The sequence below is a fragment of the Ornithorhynchus anatinus genome, chromosome 5 (genome assembly GCF_004115215.2).
Source record: "Ornithorhynchus anatinus isolate Pmale09 chromosome 5, mOrnAna1.pri.v4, whole genome shotgun sequence".
NCBI lineage: Eukaryota > Metazoa > Chordata > Mammalia > Monotremata > Ornithorhynchidae > Ornithorhynchus > Ornithorhynchus anatinus.
The window spans coordinates 17437152-17460124 of record NC_041732.1 but is presented as its reverse complement, the minus strand read 5'-3'; the positions used below and the strand labels follow the sequence as shown (position 1 = coordinate 17460124).

General features: G+C 49.3%; 1 protein-coding gene across 1 annotated transcript in view; it reads right to left on the bottom strand.

The window, feature by feature from the left end:
* Positions 1–229: 229 nt before the first annotated feature.
* Positions 230–22973, bottom strand: part of HDGFL3 (HDGF like 3) — a 38607-nt gene continuing 15863 nt past the window's right edge. Inside the window, exons 2-6 of the mRNA XM_029066039.2 lie at positions 15544–15620; positions 12798–12936; positions 10846–11004; positions 7455–7601; positions 230–1491 (exon numbers count right to left, since the gene is read on the bottom strand). Of these exons, the coding sequence (XP_028921872.1) occupies positions 1486–1491; positions 7455–7601; positions 10846–11004; positions 12798–12936; positions 15544–15620 (528 nt within the window). The 3' untranslated portion in view covers positions 230–1485. The remainder of the gene's footprint in view (positions 1492–7454; positions 7602–10845; positions 11005–12797; positions 12937–15543; positions 15621–22973) is intronic.

Sequence of the window (22973 nt, the reverse complement as noted above, 5' to 3'; positions counted from 1 at the left end):
CGAGAGGAGCGGCGGCCGGGGCGGGACTCTGACGGGGGCGAGGGGAGCCGGCGGGGGCCCGTTCGTGGTGGGCGAAGACCTGACCTAACGCCACGATGCCGTACGTCCAATGTCCCGCGGGGACTGCGGAGGGGGCGGAGGAATCCGGAGCCTCTGAGCCCTCCCGGAAAAGGTACACCCCCCCCACAACCAACCACCCTCCCCCCCCCAAAAAAAACCTCACCTGCACTTAATTCTACTATCGGCAACTCAGGGTTGACGATGTTTTTCTTTAATACTTGAGTTACATTAATACCTCACATTGTTACATGAATGAAGTCAAATGACACTAACTTAGTTGCTTACAACCTCAAATCTTACTCCCAATACACATTCCAATAAATTTATTCGGTAAAAACAATACATTTTTTTTTTGTTTAGTTTTTGTTTTTTTTTTACAGTAAACTCTTCAACTACAAACCTTGAATACGCGAAAGATGTTCCAAAGACAAGCATAACGAGGACTGAGGAAACCCAAACCGACTAAATATGTTCTCACGATAAAAGCTGGCATAAAAAATAAATAAAATTCTCTATCACAATAGCAACGATAATGTACACAGAATCATGGATTTTGGAATGATTACTTACTAATCTAGCTCTATTTCCAAAAGAAAACCGAAGAAGTTCCTTTTTTTTTTTTAATTATTTTTTCAGGCTTTAAGTATTGAAAATTGAAGGGGGGTTTTGGTTTTTTCCCATGGTAACTGCTGAATCTCCTAGGCTCACCGTTGAAAAGGATCCACTTGAGCCAAGAGCTCGAACTGTATCGCCATTGGAAAAAAAAAATCCTGGTCTTCATCTAAAGGAACACAAAAAAGACTTTCACTAACTTCACATAGAGAAACTAAGTGAGCGTGGGTACAGGACGACATGATTTTGGAGACGCATTTCGGGTTTCAACTAGCTAGCTCTAACGGGGAATACGTATCTTACAGCCTCGGTCTCGGGCACTAACAGATGACTTTGTTTTTCGGGTTTTCGGCCGATCGGGTGTCTCCGGCGATTTGGAATCGATCCTTAGTTCCGCTCGGGAGAGGAGGGAGACATTCTTCGCCACCCCCCCCCGACGCCCACCTGTCTAAAAAAAGGTAGAATCAAATCGAACGGGGCCTCCTGTGGGGGTGGGAAGGGGGCCCCTCAAACGCGGACACCGGTTGGGGCAAAAAGTTCGGGCCCCCCCCCACCCGCTGGTGGGACGGGACGACTTCATGCAAGCAAACGATAGGGGATGAAAGGTGACCCTCGGAAAAAGCTAAAATGTCTGAGTTCGGCAAATACAACAGAGAGGGAGGGGGTGGGACTGATGTGCATATACAAACTGGGACTCGGTCGATGGGGACTGTGACTTATATGGGGCGACTTCTATCAAATCCAAGACTGTCAGACAACCGGACGTGGAACCTCCGTGTGATCTTCCTTAGCGGGCGGCGTTCGTTCCGACGGTTAAGTCTGTGGGAAGAGACGGGGAACGGACCTTGAGAGGGGTGGATGGGGGTGGGGGTGGAGGAGGGCTGGGAGGAAGATGGGTGGGATCCGCCTTGGGCCGGCCCAAAATTCCGCTCTGGGTCAGGCCAGGCTCCTCTCAAAACCGGAGTCAGCCGAGTGATTGGGTGGAGGTGCCTTAAAAAATAGGACCTGCAGTTCGGAGTTGGAAACGTGGAATACTGGGGAGGTGGGGGTCAAAAGAACAGACGTCTCTACGGGGGAACAGGATAGAGTGGCGGGGAGCGGGGGGTGAGTGTTTGTGGGAAAGAGAGCCGATGAGGAGGTTATGTTCTGAGAGATCGGATCTGTGCTCTTCTCACTAGGCCCCGCCATTTCCCTACCAAGCACGCTTCCGTATCTCCTTTGAGAAGCTGTGCGGCCTAGTGGATACAGCACGGATCTGGGAGTCAGAAGGGTAAGCTCACTGTGGGCGGGGAACGCGTCTCTGGTTGTACCGCACTTTCCCAAGCGCTTAGTACAGAGCTCTGCACACAGTACGCGCTCAATAAATATGATGGGATGAATGAATGATCCCAGTTAATGAATGATCCCGGTTCCAATCCCAGCCCTGCCACGTGTCTGATGTGTGACCCTGGGGAAGTCACGGCACTTCCCTGGGCCTCGGTGACATCTGGAAAATGGGGATATGAGCGTGAGCCCCACATGGGACAAGGACGGTCCCCAAACTGATTTGCTTCTATCCACGCTAGCGCTTAGAACGGTGCCTGGCACACAGCAGGTGCTTAACAAACACAACTAATATTATTATTATTAATAATGCAAATCCCTCCCATGATTCCACAGCACCGACCTCTTCTTGCCCCATCTCCCTCCTACCTTTCCTTTCCAAACACATCGAACGAATTGTTCCCTTTGAGGTGCCTCCACTTCCTCTCCTCCGACTCTCTTTAGGACCCCCTGAAATCTGGTCTGTGCTCCCTGCATTCCACAAAAACTGTCCTATGTCACCAAAACACTTCCTCGATCAAAGTCCACTTCCTCCTGTGCCCAAACTGCGCTGTTGGTGGAAATCCCTCAGATCTTGCCAAATCCAACGGCCTCTACTCCATCCTAATCCTCCTCAAACTATCTGCCGCCTCCGGTGCTGTCAACTGCCCCCTTCGCCTGGAAACGCTATCCAACCTCCGCTTCGCTGACACTGTCCTCTCCCGGGCCTCCTCTGATCCCTCTGGCCGCTTCTTCTCAGTCTCTTTCGCGGGCTCCTCCTCTGCCTCCCACCCCCTAACTGTGGGGGTCCCTCAAGGCTCAGTTCTGGGTCCCCTTCTAGTCTCCATCCTCACTCACGCCCTTGGAGAACTCATTCGCTCCCACGGCTTCAACTACTATCTCTCTCTGCGGATGATTCTCAAATTGGTTATCCTGCCATCACCTCAAGCCAAACACATCAATCGATGGTGTTCACTGAGCACTTACTATGTGAAGAGCCCTGTACTAAGCGCTTGGGAGAGGACAATACAACAAAACCAGCAGATATGTTCCTTGCCCATAAGGAATTCAGAGTCTAGAGGACTGTAAGGCCCGACAGAGAGCTCATCTTCCCACCGCAACCCGATCTTCTCCCCGACTTTCCCATCCCCATCACCGCCATCCTCCCGGCTCCGCAGGCTCGTAACCTTGACATGACCCTCACCTCATCCCTCTCATTCAACTCGTGGATTCCATCTGTCACCCAGTTCAAAACATCTCTTCCTCTCCATCCCAAATGCTCCCACGCTGATCCAAACACTTATCCTACCCCATCTCGACCTTCTGCGTCGGCCTCCTCGCTGACCTCCCTGCCTCCAGTCTCTCCCCTCTCCAGTCCAGTCTTCACTCTGCTGGGCAGATCATTTTGCTCAGAAAAACGTTCAATCCACATCTCCCCCGGGCTCAGAAACCTGCAACGACCGCCCATCCACCTCCGCAGCCAACAAAAACTCCTTACCGCCGGCTTTAAGGAGCTCGATCACCTCTCCCATCCTGCCTCACCTCACTTACCCAATCCAACCTGCTCGCTTTGCTCTTCCCTCGCCGACCTACTCACTCTACCTCCGACTCCTCACCCATGTCTTCCCTGTGGCCTGGAACTCATTCGTTCAGTCGTGTTTACTGAGCGCTTTCCGTATGCACAGCACCGTACTAAGCGTTTGGGAGACTATGCTACAACAATAAACCGAGGCCAAAACGAGCTAGAGTCTCCCTCTTCCTTCATAGCTGACAGATCGCCACTCACCCATCTTCTAAGAGCATCTACAGTCGCATCTCCTCCAAGAGGCCTTCCCAGATTAATCCCTCCATTCCCTACTTGCTCCCCCTCCCGTGTTGCCTATTCACTCCGATCTGAACCTCTTAGATTCATACTCTCACCGCCCCCAGCCCCATAGCTCTTGTGGGCATATCCTTATGCAGCGTGGCGTAGTGGCTAGAGCACGGGCCTGGGAGTCAGAAGGTCCTGGGTTCTGACCTGTCTGCTGTATGACCCTGGGCAAGTCACTTCACTTCTCTGGGCCTCAGTTCCCTCATCTGGAATATAGGGGTTGAGACTATAAGCCCATGTGGGACAGGGACTCTGTCCAACACGATTTGCCTGTATCCATCCCAGTGCTTAGTACAGTGCCTGGCACATAGGAAGCGCTTACCATATACCACAGTTATTATTGGACTCTTCTGTTTGTCCTATCTTCTTTTACTTTTATGTCTAAGGCACAGATCACGTCTAACACCTCTACTGTATCATCGTCCTCCTGGCACTTAATACAATGCTCTGCATACCGTAAACGCTTAATTTCGACTTATTGTGGCTCAAACTTGTCTCTCGCGCTGACAATCCTTTTTCTCATCCCCTCCCCATTCATATCCAAAGGAACACCATCCTCCCCAAGTTCCAAGTCTTACTTTAGCTCTCCCTCTAGTCCGTAAGCTCGTTGGGAGCTGGGCATGTGTCTACTAATTCTGTTGCATTGTCCTCTCCCAGGCACTTAGTACAGTGCTCTGCGCAAGGTAAGTGCTTCATAAATAGGACTTGATCGACTGATTGATCTCTTCCCCCGTTAGACCGTGAGCTCGGTGTGGGCAGGGAATGTGTCCGTTGTATTGTATCTCCCAAGTGCTTAATACAGCGCTCTGCACACTCAATAAATACCACTGATTGATCGACTGATTGGTGTCTCCCCCTGTAGACTGTAGTAAGTTCGTCGTGGGCAGGGAACATGTCTACCGACTCTGTTATATCGTATTCTCCCAAGAGCTCGGTACAGTGCTTAGCACACAGCCAGCGCTCAACAAATAGTATCGCTCGATTGAACACTACGGTGGCAACTGTATTCTCCAAAGTGTTCAGTCCAGTGCTCTGCACAGAGTGAGCGCTCAATAAATAGTATTACTTGATCCAACATGGCCATGGCATCTTACAGCGTGAACGCAGTGCCACCCGGTGGCTGAGCCGGCTCATTGCCGGGAAACCGTTTCATCCTAATAATAATGATAATAATAATAATAATAATAATAATGATGGCATTTGTTAAGCGCTTACTATGTGCAGAGCACTGTTCACAGCGCTGGAGAGGCTAGAAGGTGATCAATAATTGTGGTATTTGTTCAGAGGAAAGAGCCCGGGCTTGAGAGTCAGAGGTCACGGGCTCGAATCCCCGCTCTGCCACCTCTCAGCTGTGTGACTGTGGGCAAGTCACTTCACTTCTCTGTGCCTCAGTTACCTCATCTGTAAAATGGGGATTAAGAGTGTGAGCCTCACGTGGGACAACCTGATTACCCTGTATCTACCCCAGTGCTTAAAACAGTGCTCTGCATATAGTAAGCACTTAACAAATACCAACATTATTATTATGTGCCAAGCACTGAGCTTTCCCAGGGGAAATGTAAAAGCCTGAGGGTTTCCTAGGGGAAGATTTTCCCCACTAGGCGCTCCTTTAATAATAATAATAGTGATGATGATATAATAATTATAACTGTGGTATTTCTAAAGAGCTTACGATGTGCCAGGCTTTGTACTAAGCCCTAGAGTAGATACAAGCTAATCAGGTTGGACACAGTCCCTGTCCCACGTGGGGCTCGTAGTCTTCATCCCCATTTTACAGATGAGGTAGTGGAGGCCCGGAGATGTGAAGTGACTTGCTCTACTCGAGCGGCGGAACTGGGATGAGAACCCAGGTTCTTCTGACTCGCAGGCCCGTGCTCTATCCACTAGACTACGCTGCTGCTGAGGCGGTCAAGCCCTTAGTATAGTGCTCTGCACCCAGTGAGGGTATGTATTATTATTTATTACCCTATTTATTTTGTTAATAAGGTGTCTATCTCCTTGATTCTGTTTATCCAGATGATGTTGTCTTGTTTTCGTTTTATTCTGTTTTGCTTTGCTCTCTGTCTGCCCCCGTTTAGACTCTGAGCCCGTCTTTGGGCAGGGATCGTCTCTATCTGTTGCCGAACTGTCCATTCCAAGAGCTCAGTACAGTGCTCTGCACATAGTAAGTGCTCAATAAATACTATTGAATGAATGAATGCTCAATAGATATGATTGATTGACTGACTGGAGCTCCTGAGACCCCCCCGAGGTGAATCGCTGGCTACAGAGTGGGAAAGCTCTCGTTGGTAAACTGACTAGAAACGACAAGACCTTAGCTCATTGAGGGCAGGGAATGTGCCTGTTTATTACTGTGCTGTACTCTCCCAAGCACTTAGTACAGTGTCTGCACACAGTAAGCACTCGATAAATACGACTGATTGAATGCCGAGGAGGCACAGGATCATGCCTTATTATTACGAGTTCTCAACACAGATGCGACTTCCCTGACTCCCACTTTCTTTCATACCAACCGCTCCCACAGCAAGGCGGAGTGGAGTGAGCACGGGCGCTAATCCCGGCTCCACCACTTGTCTGCTGTGTGACCTTGGGCAAGTCATTCACTTCTCTGGGCCTCAGTGACCTCATCTGTAAAATGGGGATTGGGAGTGTGAGCCCCATGTGGGACAGGGACTGCGTTCAACCTGATTAGCTTATATCCACCCCAGCGCTTAGAACAGTGCTCGACACAGAGTGAGCACTTGACAAATACCATCATTATTAGTATTGTTATTATTAAAGGAGTTCCTGAGTGGGGAAAATTATTATTATTACCGTAGCCTTTTTACGGGCTGTAGTGGCTCCTTTTATTGCATCTCCTACTAATTTTGGACTGGGACCGGAACTGGGTCTAATTCCCACTTGTGTATTCTTTCCCAGCGCTTAGTATAGAGCTTTGCACATAGTAAGCATTTAATAAAGCTTATTCCTGCTACTAATTTGCATTCCCCGGGGCCAATTTCTGCAGGGGTCTCCTGAGCTACTCATACATCTTCTGAGTAGTCAGTAGTGTGTCTGTCAGTCAGTCAACCTATCTATTGAGTGCTGTGTGCAGGACCCCGTACTAAGCGCTTGGGAGAGGACAAAATAATAATGTAACAAACACATCCCCAAATTTACAATTTTAGAGACTTCTAGGTGTCCTTCAGGGTGAAGCTTCGGGGCCTAGTGGCTAGAGTCCGGGCCTGGAAGTCAGAGGACTTGGGTTCTCGTCTGCTGCGTGACCTCGGGCAAGTCACTTCCCTTCTCTGGGCCTCAGTTCCCTCCCCTGGAAAATGGGAATTAAGTCTAGGAGCCCCATGTGGGACCTGGATTGTGTCCATCCTGACGATCTTGTATCTCCCCCAGTGCTTAGTTCAGTGCCCGGCACACAGTAAGCGCTTTACAAATACCATAAAAAAAAAGTGGAGGAGTCTGAAAGCAGGCCTGTATTGACTGTTTTCTACCCATGTTTTGTGAGATCTCCCCTTCGATTCCAAATTTTCCTTCTTTGAAATGGAGTTGGGCTGGATGTAGGGGGCCTTTTGGGGAGCGACTGAAGGACCGGGAATCAAATGAGCCACCAAGTTACCCCTTCGCTGGTTTTCTGCAAGTCTGAAGACGTGTTTCTTGTGTCGTTGCCCGCGTCTCCGGCTTCAGAGCTGCTCTTGTTTTCTTCTTCTTTGCAGTCTTTGTCGTCTTCGTCCCCCGGAGATTTCCGGGACTGCTTGGAGGACTTCTGAGAAGGGAGACAAAGCGACAAAAGGGTCAGAAGTCAAAGTGCCAACGGCACAACTGGAGCGGTGGGAGATCGCTGGGGGGGCACGTGCAAACAGTGGTGTCAGAAGCCGGAGTTATAATTACTATTTTTACTACTAATAATGATGATGATAATAGTCTCGGCAGCCAGGGTTGTAGGCTCCTTGCATTTCAAAACAGAAGACAGTCTCCTCTAGATTGTAAGCTCACTATGGGCAGTGAACCTTATCTGCCAACTCAGTTATACTGGACTTTCCCAACTGCTCTGCAATCGATCCATCAATCAGTGGTATTTTTTGAGTGTCCTTACTATATGCAGAGGACTGTAGTAAGCGATTGGGGAAGTAATAATAATAATAATAATGTTGGTATTTGTTAAGCGCTTACTATGTGCCGAGCACTGTTCTAAGCGCTGGGGTAGACACAGGGGAATCAGGTTGTCCCACGTGGGGCTCACAGTCTTAATCCCCATTTTACAGATGAGGTAACTGAGGCACAGAGAAGTTAAGTGACTTGCCCAAAGTCACACAGCTGACAAGTGGTAGAGCCAGGGTTCGAACCCATGACCTCTGACTCCAAAGCCCGTGCTCCTTCCAGTGAGCCACGCTGCTTCAAGCCAAGAGAATTAGCAGACCCATTCCCTCCCCATAATTAGCTCACAGTCTAGAGCAGAGTCACTGAGGGCTGGGATGAGAACCTGTCACTCATTCGATCCATCGTATTTATTCAACGCTTACGGTGAACAGAGGACTTTGAAGAGTCCTGGAATAATAATAATGACAATGATAACGACAATGATTGTGGTATTTATTATTATTAATACTAATGACTATGGTACTTGCTAAGCACTTACTATGTGCTAAGTACTGTTCTAAGTGCTAAGGTAGATAAAAGCTAATCAGGTTGGACACAGTCCATCTCTCATACGGGGCTCATTCTTAATACCCATTTTACAGATGAGGTAACTGAAGCCCAGAGAAGTGACTAGCCCAAGGTCACAAAGCAGTCACGTGGTACAGCCAGGAAGAGAGCCCAGGTCCGGGCTCCGTCCACTAGGCCACGCTGCTTCGGAAGCCTAAGGTAATACACGGAAAAGCGTCCTGTTTCTTCAACGCTAAGCCAGGGTAGGAATTTCAGTTCTCACCCCAGGGGACAAAGCCTAGTCACCACATTGCAGCGTGGCTTTGGGTGGAGCTGTGTCCTTCGCTGACATCGGAAGGAGGTGTCGTGCATGGGGATCAAAGACGGAGAGGGACGGTGAACAGTTACTGAATCCCCATTTTACAGTGGAGGAAACTGAGGAGCAGAAGTGAAGTGACTTGTCCGAGGTCACCCCGGCCGGGTGGCGATGGGAACAGAACCCAGGTCCTCTTTTTTTTTTTTTTAATGGTATCTGTTAAGCGCTTACTACGTGCCCGTCACTGTAGTACGGGCTGGGGTACGTAGAAGCTAATCAGGTTGGACACGGTCCCCGTCCCACTTGGGGCATGCAATCTTCATCCCATTTTACAGATGAGGGAACTGAGGCCCAGAGAAGTGAAGCGACTTGCCCAAGGTCACCCAGCCAGACACGTGGTGGAGCCGGGAGTAGATCCCATGACCTTCTGACGCCCAGGCCCGCGCTCTATCCACTAGGCCAAGTTGCTTCTCTGACCCCCGGGCGTGTGCCCGTTCCACTGGGCAACACTGCTTTGCAAAGAAAGTACCGTTAAAAGTACTCGGTGAATTAAAGGAATTATGAGTACAGTCGATTCTCCCCTGTGACGGGGCCGTGTCCTGAAAGAATCTCAACATTAAGGAGGAATGTATTACAGTTGTTTCAGCTTCTCCTCCGCCCCATTCACGAGCACTCCAGTTTCTTCCGACACCAGACAGTGCTCTCTCCTGGGCAGAAGTGGCCTAGGGAAAGAACTCTCCCTAATTCTGGGAGAAGCAGCATGGTGTAGTGGCTAGAGCCCGGGCCTGGGAGTCAGAAGGTCATGGGATCTAATCCTGGCCCCACCACGGGTCTGACTGGGTGACCTTGGGCAAGTCGCTTCACTTCTCTGGGCCTCAGTTCCCTCATCTGTAAAATGGGGATTGAGACTGTGAGCCTCAAGTGGGACAGGGACCGTGTCCAACCCCATTTGCTTGTATCCACCCAAGCGCTTAGTACAGTGCCTGGCACAGAGCAAGTGCTTAACAAGTACCATAAATAATCATAATTATTATTAATTCTTGTAAGGAAATCCAAATATTCCAATGAAAACAAGTACTCTAGCAGAACAGACCCCACCTTTTTCTACTTTAGTGAATTGGACTCTTTCCGTCGAACCGGACTCTTTTCATTGAACAATTATAAAGCGCCTTCTTATGGGACCGTTTTGTTCCCCCCACACCTAGACGTGCTACAATGGGACACTTTTAAGCAGAGGCAGGGGACGGCAAATTTCTGTAACGGGAACCCCGTGTGACGTGGACCAAACGCGAGATGTTTATCGGGAAGCAGACGCTGAATGTTGGGGCCTCAATTCTCCCGGGCCGTCTGGGCAAAAGGATAGGATGGAGAACCGTAGATATTTTTCCGAGACACTTGGTATTAAAGGCGAGTTACCTTACAGGAGGTTCTGCTGATGTCTTTTCCTCTACTAGCCAAGGCTCATCAGAAGTAGGAGTGGACATAAATCGTACTGTCTCAATCCCCATTTTCCAAATGAGGGAACTGAGGCCCAGAGAAGTGAAGTGACTTGCCCAAGGTCACACAGCAGACAAGGGGCGGAGCCGGAATTAGAACCCATGACCTTCTGACTCCCAGACCTGTGCTCTTATCCACATGCCACGCTGCTTCAGAATGCTACTAGAGGACAGGCCCAGTCTGGGTTGGTACTGCCTTTTTTTTTTTTTTTAAATTGGTATCTGTTAAGCACTTACTACATGTCAGGCACTGTACTAAGCGCTGGGGTAGATACAAAGTAATCGGGTTGGACACAATCCCGGTCCCACATGGGGCTCCCAGTCCTAATCCCCGTTTTCCAGATGAGGGAACTGAGGCCCAGAGAAGCCAAGTGACTTGCCCGAGGTCACCCAGCAGACAAGGGGTGGAGCCAGAATCGGAACCCAGGTCCTTCTGACTCCGGGGCCCGGGCTCCATCCACTAGGCCACGCTGCTTCTCAAGTTCAGAGCCCTCCATAGCCCAAACTAGCTGTCTTGACTGTCCACGACGACGGAAGACCTCCCGTTTTACCTTTGAAGTATATGATTTTTTCCGTTTTGAGCCGGCTTTCTCATTCTTCCTTTTGCCCTTTCCATCTTCCTCTACTCGCCCGCCTTCCTCCTCGCTGCTGGCATCGGCGGTATTCCCTCCCTCTCCCTCGGTTTCGGAAGAGCTCTGCTGCTGAATTGCCTGAGAAATGAAAAAGGGGAAAAAAAAAAGAAAAAGAAAAATAGCAGCTAATTACTTCTAAAGTACCACCCATCGTGCCAAGATAGGGATAAGAAACAGCTGTCCTTGGAAAAAAACACGGCTTATTCTTCAGCACCTCAAGAGGAGGGACTGAAAGAAGTAACTTTCCCACTGGCCGCTTGGAAAAAAAGCCCCACCTTTTTTATGATCTAATTTTTATTGAGAATTATTTCCTCTGGTGGGGGGCAAATGATTCCTTGAAAGTGGGCATTTCTTAAAAGGGCTTCGGGAGTTAAATAACTACAATAATAGTAGCAAAAACAATAATAAATCGTGTTACTTTTTAAGTGCTTACTGTGTCAGGCAAAGAACGTTCGGATCTTAGACAGATGGAAAGAATCACATAACGGACAGTCAGGAAGGAATTCTGTGGCCACCTCTTATCCCAGAGATCCTACACTCTGACCCCGCTGGGGCAACCACAAAGATTCGATCGTATTCAATCGTATTTACTGAGCGCTTCCTGAGTGCAGAGCACTGTACCAAACGCTTAGGAGAGAATAATGTAACAATAAACAGACACGTTCCCTGCCCACAACGAGCTTTCGGTCTAGAGGCTGCAAGAGAAGCAGTGTGGCCTAAGGGCTAGGGCCTGGGAGTCCGGAGGATCTGGGTTCTAATCACAGCACTGTCACTTGTGTGCTGCTTCCGTGTGACCTTGGCTGAGTCACTTCCCCCCCCGGGCCTCGGTTCCCTCATCTGGAAAATGGGGATTAAGACAGTGAGCCCCACGGTGGACACCTGACCTATTAGTTTGTATCTACCCCAACGCTTAGGACGGTGTCTGGCACGTAGTAAGTGCTTAACAGACGCCACCAAAAAAAATGCTTCGGCTCCTGTAGGATGTGTGAGAGAAGCAGCATGGCCTAGAGAATACAGCCAGGGTCTGGGAGTCAGAAGGATCTGGGTTCCAAACCCGACTCCGCCATTCGTCTGCTGTGTGACCTTGGCCAAGTCATTTCACTTCTCAGGGCCTCAGTTCCCTCCTCAGAAAAATGGAGAATAAGAGTGTGAACCCCATGTGGGACAGGGATGATGTCCAACCCCGTCACCTTGTATCTACCCCAGCGCTTAGTAAAGTGCCTGGCACAGAGTAAGCACTTAAATACCACTATTATTATTATTATTATTTGAAAACTGGGAGTGCTTACCATTCATTCATTCAATCAATCGTATTTATTGAGCGCTTACTGTTTGCAAAGCACTCTAAGCGCTTGGGAAAGCACGATACAACAATAAACAGTGACATTTCCAGCCCACAGGGAGCTTGCGGTTGAGGGGGAGATACAGACGTTACTATAAATAAATGAAATTACCATGCGCGCACCACTGTTCTAAGTACTTGGGAAAGGACAAGAGGATATGCAGACATCCTCGCCTTCAAGAAGCCTATGATCTAGTGGATACTGCCATCAGAGGAGTCGGGAAGGGAAGGATTAAAAAGAGACGATGAAGAGCCTGGAGGGCTGGAAAGAGGATTCGATCAACAGTATTTACTGAGCGCTGACTGTGCGCAGAGCACTGCGACTAAGCGTTTGGGAGAGTGCAACAGAACAGAGTTGACACACCCATTCCTTGCCCTGCACACAGGAAGATGGACTGATGGACAGACTGACTGCCCACATCGAGCTCACTGTGGAGAGGAAGGGGAGGCGAGGCAAGAAGAGCAAAGATGGGAAAGAAACCGGAAGCCGCGAGAAGCCCAGACAGGTTCCCCAGAGCAAGGCACTTACCTGGTATCCAGTAAACTTCACTCCGGGATTATTTTCTATTTCCCACAAACCTTCGTTGAATCCTTTTCGCTTGTTTGACTTTCCAAACTTATCTTTGTATTCCTTGTACGGGAAAAGGTCTTTCGGACCCAGAAATGCCCTGCACACAGACAACGTTAATGAATTCATTCATTCACTCAATCGTATTTACTGAGCGCAGAGCATTGTACTACGTGCTTAGGGGGGTACGGTACAACAATAAACAGATCTTTCTTTGGTCTGCAAACAAATTACATTTCTATTACACGCCCAAGTTAAGCACACTGAATACGATAAAAAAAAAAACATTGGAAAGGAGTGCTGTCCCAACCTTAAATGTGCTATTGTGTTTGGCTGACTTGTCTGCTTTATGGCTGGTATTGTGGACTGGAGCGGCTTAATTTGTGTTCAGAAATAATAATACTGATAATTGTGGTATTTAAGTGCTTACTTTGTGTCGGGCACTGTACTAAGCGCTGGGGTAGAGACAAGGAAATTGGGTTAGACACGGTCCCTGTCCCACGTAAGGCTCATAGTCTTAACCCCAGTTTTCCAAATGAGAGAACTGAAGCTCAGAGAAGTGAAGCGACTTGCCCAGGGTCACGCAGCAGATAGGAGGTAGAGCCGGGATTAGAACGCAGATCCTTCTGACCCTCAGGCCTGTGCTCTATCCACTAAACCACATGGCGCTGTGTCGGGTAATTCTGTGGTGTTCTATTCTCCCAACCGCTAAGTACAAACCGCTTGGAGAAGTAACACGGCGCGGTGGATAGAGCACGGGCCCGAGGGTCAGAAGGTTATGGGTTCTAATCCCACTCCACCACTTGTCCTCTTTGTGGCCATGGGCAGGTCATTTCACTTCTCTGTGCCTCCGTAACCTCATCTCTATAACTGGGCTTGAAACTGTGAGCCCCATGTGGGACAGGGACTGTGTCCAACTTGATTGGCTTGTGTCCACCCCAGTGCTCAGTTCAGTGCCTGGCACACAGTAAGTGCTTAACAAGCATCATAAAAAAATTTTTAAATGTATTTCAGATAGGAGAAATAGTAGAATCTAAGGATAGGTACATGTCTGAAGACATATAGACTGTAAGTTCGTTGTGGACGGGGAACATGTCTACCAACTCTGTTCTATTGCACTCTCCCAAGTGCTTAGGACAGTGCTCTGCACACATCAAGTGCTCAATAAATACCTTTGATTGATTGAATAGATGAGGCAGAGGTAGGGTTGGAGGAGGAAAACCAGGAAAGGAAAGGGAGAGGAGGGTGACTCTTTGTGAGGGATGACACTGAGCTGAGTAGCTCTAGACTCTAAGCTCGTCGCTGGCAGGGAAATTGTCTATTTATTGGTCTACTGTAGTCTCCCAGATGCTTATTGGCACACAATAGGCGCTCAATAAATACGACTGAATTGAATGAATAGTATTTATTGAGTGCTTACTGAGTGCAGAGCACTGTACTAAGCGCTTGGAAAGTACAATTTGGCAACAAATAGAGACGACCCCTACCCAACAACGGGCTCACAGTCTAGAGATGAAGGAATGAGTTCAGGGCTGAGAGTCGTACCGCAGGAAAGGCTGAGAAATGTGAAGCTAGCAAGGGGAAGGGTGGAGGGAGGGATGGGACAGTAGAGGTAAGAAGGGTGGCAAAGGAGAAGCAGCGTGGCCTCGTGGTCAGAGCCCGGGCCTGAGTCAGAGGACCTGGATTCTAATCCCGCCTCTGCCAAATGCTTGCTGTGTGACGTGGGGCAGGTCGCTTCACTTCTCTGGGCCTCGGTTCTCCCTGCTACTTAGACTGGGAGCCCCATATGGGACAGGGACTGTGACCAACCTAATTTACTTGTATTTACCCCAGCGCTTAGAAGAGCATGTGACACCCAGTAAGTGCTTAACATTATCATTTAAAATAAAAACGTGGGGGGCAAGACTGGGAAGAAGATGAGGGGGTTCAACCCTGGCATTAGACTGAAGGAAAGAATGACATTCAAGGCAGAAGATGCTCTCATTTTCTTTAAGACACGATTTGTTTTTCGACCTTTCGCAAACGCATTTCGCTAAAATAGCCCTGACCAATATATATTATCATTCTATCAGTCAATCAAAAGTATTTATTGAGTGCTTACTGTGTGCCAGAGCACTGTACTAAGCACTCGGGGGAGGACAACACAGAGCAGAGTTAGCAGGTGTATTCGTTGCCCACCATGAGCTTATAGTCTAGAGGGGCAGACATTAATATAATCAATTAATGGCTTTTATTGAGCACTTACTATGTGCAGAGCACTCTACTATGTGCTCGGAAGAGTATAATAGAACACTAGAGCAGACATATCCCCTGCCTATAATGAACTTTCAGTCTAGAAGGGGAGACAGACATCAATGTAAATAACCAATCCATCAATCAAGGGTATCTATTGAGCGCTTACTGTGTGTCGAGCACTGTACTAAGAACTTGGGAGAGTACAGTATAATACTATAACAGACACATCCTCTGCCCACAGCGAGCTTCGTCTTAGATGGGAGACAGACATAAATATCAATCCATCAATCAACGGGATCCACTGAGCGCTTACTGTGTGCCAAGCACTGTATTGAGCGCTCGAGAGAGGACAATCCAACAGGATAGGCAGGCGCGTTCCCTGCCTGGAACCAGCTTTTCCCCAGAGTGATGTCCAAAGCTAGGGCCAGGGGAGAAGTGAGGAGGGAAAGACCAGGCCGGGCTAACGACTTACGTTTCGTGAGTGCCGAAGAAGAAGATCGGGTATTTATTGGCTGGCGGCTTCACCGCTCCCTCCGGGAGTTCATCGATCTGTTGGAAAGAGAGGTGTCCGGGCCCGTTAGCGAAATCCTCGTCACGTCGATCACGTCAACCCCGGGGGGTGGGGACGTCTTTCCCAGGGACGGGGCCGATGAAGAACACGGTGGCTCTGGCCCGTCTCCTTGTGGTTCCCCAGCCCGGAGTCGGCCCTGCGCTTCCCAGGGTCCCCCGATCTCCCGGCCGGCCCGGACCGTTCTGAGCTAAGGCGCCAAAGCGCCCAAGAGCCGGACTAGCTCGCCCAAGGGCAATTGTCTCCGTTTTGCTCTCGCCAGTGGTTCTCGAACGGAATCGTCCTCCATGTTGCTCCCACATCACTAGAACACCTGGATGGATGGCGGGCACACACAAACACCCCACCGCCCGCAATAATAATAATAATGATGGTACTTGTTAAGCGCTCACTATGTGCTAAGCACTACTCTAAGCACTGGGGTAGATACAAGTTAATCAGGTGGGACACAGGCCCTGTCCCAAACTGGGCTCGCACTCTTCATCCCTGTTTTTTTTAACAGATGAGGTCGCTGAGGCCCAGAGAAGTGAAGCGACTTCCCACGGTCACACAGCAGACACGTGGCGGAGTGGGATTAGAACCCAGGTCCTCCTGACTCCCAGGCCCGGGCTCTAGCCGCTAAGCCATGCTGCTTCTCACTAAGCCACAGTTTTACTGCTCTTCTGCAAATGGTTTCGCAAACAGCCTCATTCTCAATTTTATTCCCACACCACCGGAACTTGACGGATGGATGTGCCTGCGTGCGGGGGAGGTGGGGGTTTTACTGCTTTTTTACAAATCGTTTTTGCATTGTCCTCTCCCAAGAGCTTAGTACAGTCCTCTGTATATATTAAGCGCTCAATATAGTCTTGTTCTCCATGTTGCTCCCACACCACTAGAACAACTGAGTGGGTGAATGTGCAGGCGTGTGCGCACGCACGCGCGCACACACACAAGCACCACAGTTTTACTGCTCTTTTGAAAATGGGAGCTTGTGCTGCCCCTCCAAAGAGCTCAGCACAGTACTCTGCACAAAGTAAGTGTGCAATAAACACCCCTGACTGATTCAACGGTCTCATCCTCCACGCTGCTCCCATTCCTTGCTTTTGCCTCTTTTGGATGACCGGGCCTTGGCCTCTCCCTGTCATTAAAACTTCATTAATAACAACGATCGGTCAATGCAATCGACAGCAATTATCGAGCGCTTCCTACGTGCGGGGCACTGGGAGAGGACAATACGCCCGAGTTTTTAGACACGTTCCCCGACCGCCACGATCTCACGGTCTCGAGAGGGAGAAAGACACTGACAGAAATAACGAAATGATGGATACGGATGTAAGTGCTGTGGGGCTGAGGGAGGGGACGGCACAAGATGCCATCAGCGGCATCTTAGAGTCAGTCCCCTAGACGGTAAGGTCGCTATAGGTAGGGAACCTGTCGGTTTATTGTTGGTGTCCTCTCCCAAGTGCTCAGTACACTGCTCTGCACAGAGTAAGCGCTCAGTAAATATGAATGAATGAGAGTACATTTGAACAATCCAACAGACACATTTCCCCTGCCCACGAAGAGCTTCCAGTCTAGAAGGGGGAAAGAGACGTTAACAGAAATCAATAAATTATGGATACGGACCTAAGAGTTAAAGCGCAGAGTTTAGCAAAGGAGCGTGATTTCTAGCCCTGAGATGGAGTCCTCTAGACTGTAAGCTCATTGAGGGCAGGGAACGTGTCCGTTATTGTTGTATTGAACACTCCAAGTGCTTAGTACAGTGCTCTGCACACAGTAAGTGCTCAATACCTTGAATTGAATTGATTGAATAAGTCTTGGGTCAGGGACCAGACAGAGTTACCACTAAGTCCCCGCAACTCTACATTGCAAGCTTGCCGAGGGCAGGGAATGTGTCTGTTTATTGTTGAATTTTACTCTCCCAAGTGCTTAGTACAGTGCTCTGCACACAGTAAGTGCTCAATAAATACGACTGAATGAATGAAGGAGACCTGGGTCAGGGATCAGCCACTTAGCCTCCCCAACTCTAGACTGTCAGCTCTCTGTGGGTAGGGAATGACTCACTTATCTTTTCCAAGTGCTTCCTGCAGTGTTCTGCACATAGGAAGCACTCAATAAATATCAATGATTGACTGATTTTGTATCTCTCTGCCCATTAGACAGTAAGTTCCTTGGGGATAGGGATTGTGATTTTTCTCTCTATTATACTTGCCTTCAAATATTAATGATCGACAGTTCAGACATAATTAACAATCTCTCTGAAAACCCAAAATGCTGCTGATTCAGCAGAATAACCGCTATTCATCCAAGAACTCCTAGGTACCCATAAAATGGAGAATAAGCGTGGTCTAGTGGATAGAGCCCGGGCCTGGCAGTAGGAAGGACACGGGTTCTAATCCCGGCACCAGAGCTTGTCTGCTGTGGGACCGTGGACAAGTCGCTTCACTTCTGTGGGCCTCCGTTCCCTCATCTGGAAAATGGGGATGAAGACTGGGAGCCCCATGGGGTACAGGGACTGTGCTTGACTTGCTTAGCTCGTATCTACCCCAATGCTCAGTACAGTGCCTGGATCATAGTAAGCGCTTCACAAATACCATACAAAAATGCTTTGTGTCCTGTAGGATGTGCGAGTGGCTTCCTCCTGCCCGAGAAGCGTCAACCCCTCTAGCAAGGAAAAGTCCACTGAGACCGGGGACTGCCCCGTCCTCAAGGAAACAGTCTGGCGGCGGCCAGGCAGAGGGGAAGGGGAGACTTCACGAGGAGAAGGGAGGCTCTGGGGTATGTCGGAGAACAGAGACTACAAAGGAGAAGAGGAGAAAGGTGGAAAGGGGAGAGAGGGGGAGGGAGACAGATGAAAGAGAGAAAAGGGGAGAGGGGGAGGCGATGGGAAGGGGAGAGAGAAGAGAGGAGGGGGGAGAGAGAGAGGAGAGAAGGGAAGAGATAAGGAGAGAGAGAGAGAAGAGGAGGAAAGGGGAGAGACAGAAAGAAGAGGAGAAAGAGGGAGGCAGAAAGAGAAGGGGGATAAAAGAAGAGAAAAGAAGAGGCAGGGAGGTAAGGGGAGAAAGAAACGGGGAAGACAAAGGAGAAGGAAGGTAGGAGGAGAGAGAAAGAGGAAGAAAGGAGGAGGAGGAGGGGGAAAGGACAGGAACTTAAAAGGGAAAAGAAAAAAAAAAAAGGTTTAACAGGCCAGGAAAGGGAACAGAGAAGCCTCAGCTAAACCAAGCAGAAGGAGAGAGGGACATGCGAACAGCTGTCAAAGACCAGGAGGGACAAAGGGCCAGAGCAAACAGGGAGAGACGAGAGAGGAGCAGCCAGTGGGGAAGGAAAAAAAGAATACGAAAAGAGGAGACGGAGGGGCAGCACGAGGAGACCCGAAGGATGGACAGAGATACACAAGACGAAGAAACCCGACTGACAAATAATTAGAAATGAATACGGCAAATGGAGAGAGAGAGGGGAAGAAACCATCAGACTGACGAAGCGTTGAGAGGCAGGGAGGGGAGAGAAGGATAGTGAGAGAGAGGTTTCTGGTAGGAAGCGGAGACAGGAATAGGGAAAGAGGATTAACACAGCTCTGTTTTTCAGGATTAGTCCTGATTTTGACACCAGCTCATCACTGCAATCTAAAACCTCCCGGTTCCTCAGAAACCTTATCCTCAGCACAGATCACACAAAAAGCCAGGTAGATGGATCCACAGATGGAAGCCCAAGTTTTTTTATATGGTATTTGGTAAGCGCTCACTATGTGCCAGTCACTGTTCTAAGCGCTGGGGTAGAGACAAATTAATCAGGTTGGACACAGGCCCTGCCCCTCCGGGGACTTACAGTCTTCATCCCCATTTTCCAGATGAGGGAACTGAGGCCCAGGGAAGTGAAGTGACTTGGCCACGGTCCCACAGTAAACGGCACAGCAAGGATTAGAACCTAGATCCTTCTGACTCCCAGGCCCGTACTTTCACCTCTAGGCCAAGCCGTTTCTGTGTGGCCAGCTGTACCCACTTGACTGACCTTGGGCAAATCACTTCATTCCTCTGGGCCTCAGTTATCTCATCTGTAAAATGGGGATTGAAACTGGGAGCCCCACGTGGGACAGGGACCGTGTCCAACCCGATTTGCTTGTACCCACCCAGCGCTCAGTCCAGGGCCTGGCACATCGTAAGGGCTTAACAAATACCACTATTATTATTATTATGAAATTTGTTGGTAACCAACTGTCTCAGATCAGCTCTGAACTCAATCGGTGGTATTTATTACGCTCTTTTTACAGCAATGTACTAATCGCTTGGGAGAGGACAATATATGAGAATTAGCAGACATTCCCTGCTCATAAAAAGCTTACATTCTGGTGGGGGGAGGATACAGACAGTAATAGGAATAAACGAGTCATTTGAACTGAAACAAAATTCGAAGGGAGACTATAACAACAACAACAAAAATTAAATTGTGGTACATGCCAGGCACTGTACTAAGCACAGGGATAGATATGAGCCATGGGGCTCACAGTCTGAATCCCCATTTTCCAGATGAGGTTCCTGAGGCCCACAGAGGTGAAGTGACTTCCCAAGGTCCCACAACAGACACGTGGCAGAGCCGGAATTAGGACCCAGGTCCTTCTGACTCCCAGGCCCGTGCTCTATCCATTACTCCTCTCCCTATTGCCAAATTAATAACTATTATTAGTAGTCATAGTTGTAGTATTGATCGTACTTGTTAAGCGCTCACTATGTGTCAAGCACTGTTCTAAGCACTGGGGAAGATACAAGTTAATCAGGATTCTTTGTTGGAAAAAGCTAGCTCATTAAAACTCTGCTCTCCTGCAGCTAAAATGAGATCCAATCATTCCACCCCTTTAATTTGAAGTTGTTATTTTTTGGTTCCCTGAATTCTAATTAATGAGCTTTTAACTGTATTCATGTCTGCTGGAGACCTCTTGACAATTTGTAGGATGGGAAACTTTGGAACCATGGACTCAAAGCGGAACGTTTGGTTGTGCGAATTCGCCCACTTAATGCGCCGTTAATAAATATTCATTTATTTTGAATTATTCCCTTATTCGACGAGGAGCGTGCATTCTCTTTCTGCCACGGCATGATTATTTGGGTCAGCTACGGTGTGATAGCCGAGGACTCGAGCCCGTTGTCTACGCTACTTGAAGTCTGGAATTCCGGGAAGGAATTGAACGGTCTTCCCAAACGAGGTGAGGTTGCCAAGGACTTGCAGCGTGGCCTTAGTGGCAAGAGCCCGGGCCTGGGACTCAGAAGGTTCTGGATTCTAATCCGGCCAATGCTTGTTGCTGTGTGACCTTTGGGAGAGTCACTTCACTTCTCTGGGTCTCAGTTACCTCAACTGTCAAATGGGAATTAAGGCGGCGAGCCCCATGTGGGACATGGACTGTGACCAACTTGATTAGTTTCTATCTTCCGCTCCCTCCAGTGCTCGATACAGTGCCTGGCACATAGTAAGCACTTAATGAATACCATTAAAAAAAATAAACCAGCGTGGGGCAGCTGACAGTCCCCAGCCAGATTTTTCAGGGCTGGAATGGCCTTTTGCGGTGATGTTGTCTGGTGTTGGACGGCGCTGCCCGCAGGTGTAGAGCGGCAGTGGGAGGGAGCGGTTGCCTCTCCCCCTCCGACTTCCGGGAGCGGACGGCTGGGTTTTCAGAAGCTTTGGAGAAAAGTGCAGTGACTGGCCCAAGGTCACACAGCAGCAGACGAATGGTGAAACCGGGATTAAAACTCAGGTCCTCTGCCTCCTGGGCCCGGGCTCTTTCTACACCAGGCCACGTGGTAGCCGCTAGAGCGATGTCCACACGCTGGGATACGGACCTGGTCCCTCTGGAATGGAAGCTTGTTGTGGGCAGGGAATATGTCTGTTATATTATTAATAATAATACTTATAATAATAATTATTATTAACAGTATTATTAACAACAGTACTTGTTAAGCGCTATGTGCCAAGCACTGGTCTAAGCACTGGAGTAGATACAAGTTGATCACGTTAGACACAGTCCCTGTCCCACATGAGGCTCACAGGCTCAATCCCCATTTTCCAGATGGGGGAACTGGGGCCCAGAGAAGTAAAGTGACTTGCCCGAGGTCACACAGCAGACCTGGGGCGGAGCCGGGATGAAAACCCAGGTCGTTCTTACTCCCCAGGCCTGGGCTCTATCCACTAAGCCACGTCTGTGATACTGTTGCGACGTGTCCTCCCAAGCACTTAGTCCAGTGCCCTGCACACAGTAAGCGCTCGATAAGTGAATGAAGGTGTGAATTTGGAAGGGGGGAGATGTTTTGTCTGTGCAGGGGAAAGGGCCATCTCTAAATTCTGTGGGGAGCCGGTGAGGTGCTGCCCCAGGGGATGGGGCTGGGAGGGTAACATCCCTCCCTATCTGGTACACAGGTGTGCAGCGGTGGGGACGGGTCATAATGACTGACCGCGCCAGGGGCAATCTCTGGGGAAGGGGGACCTACAGGTACCTGGCTGCCTGCTAGGCACTGCGAGCTCCCGGCTGAGGAGAGGAAAGGATGGAGAAATGGAAAGGGGAGGATGGAGAATGGAAAGGGGAGGATCAGCAGGAGGAGGGGGAGGAAAGGCGGGAGTAAGAGAAGCATGGAGAGGAGAAAGACGAGGGGGAGGAGAAAAAAGGAGGGGGAGGGGAAAGGGAAGGAGAAGGAGGGAGAGGAAAAGGATGAAAAAGAGGAGGAGAGAGAAAGAGAAGGAAGAGAAGAAGAGGAGGAGGATGAGGAGAAAGAGAAGAGGAGAAAGAGGAGTCGAAGGAGGAGGAAAAAGAGGAGGAGGAGGAGAAGGTTTTGCCTCTTCCCCATGGCCACTCAACAGCAGGAGCTAATTGTACCTAGCAGGCAGGCAGAGAGGGAGGGAGACAACTGTACATCCACTTGCCCCATGTGACTACCTAGATTGCATCAGGAGAAGAGGGAATACCAAGTTGGAGGGAGGGAGGGAGGAGGAGAAGAGCAAAGAAGGGAGAAGCCACAGGTAGGAGAGACCCCAATTAAGGAAATTAAGTAGAGAGAGGAAGGGGGCACAATAGAAGAGGGGGAGGAGTTGGTGGTAAACCCTCCCCCCGCTTCCGAAAAAAGGGCAAGGATGAAGAGGAAGGGGAGGAAGGAAGGAGCTAAAAGAACCTTGGAAAAAAGAGAAGGGAAGAGTTTGAAGTGAAAGGCGAGAAGAGAAAAGAAAACAAGCAAAGACTGACAGATCGGGAAAAAGCAAAGGGGGCTTGTGGGGCAGTGAGCCCCAGGTGGGACAGGGACTGTGTCCAACCTGATTTGCCTGTATCCACCCCAGGGCTTAGTAAAAATACCACACTTACTATTATTATTATTATT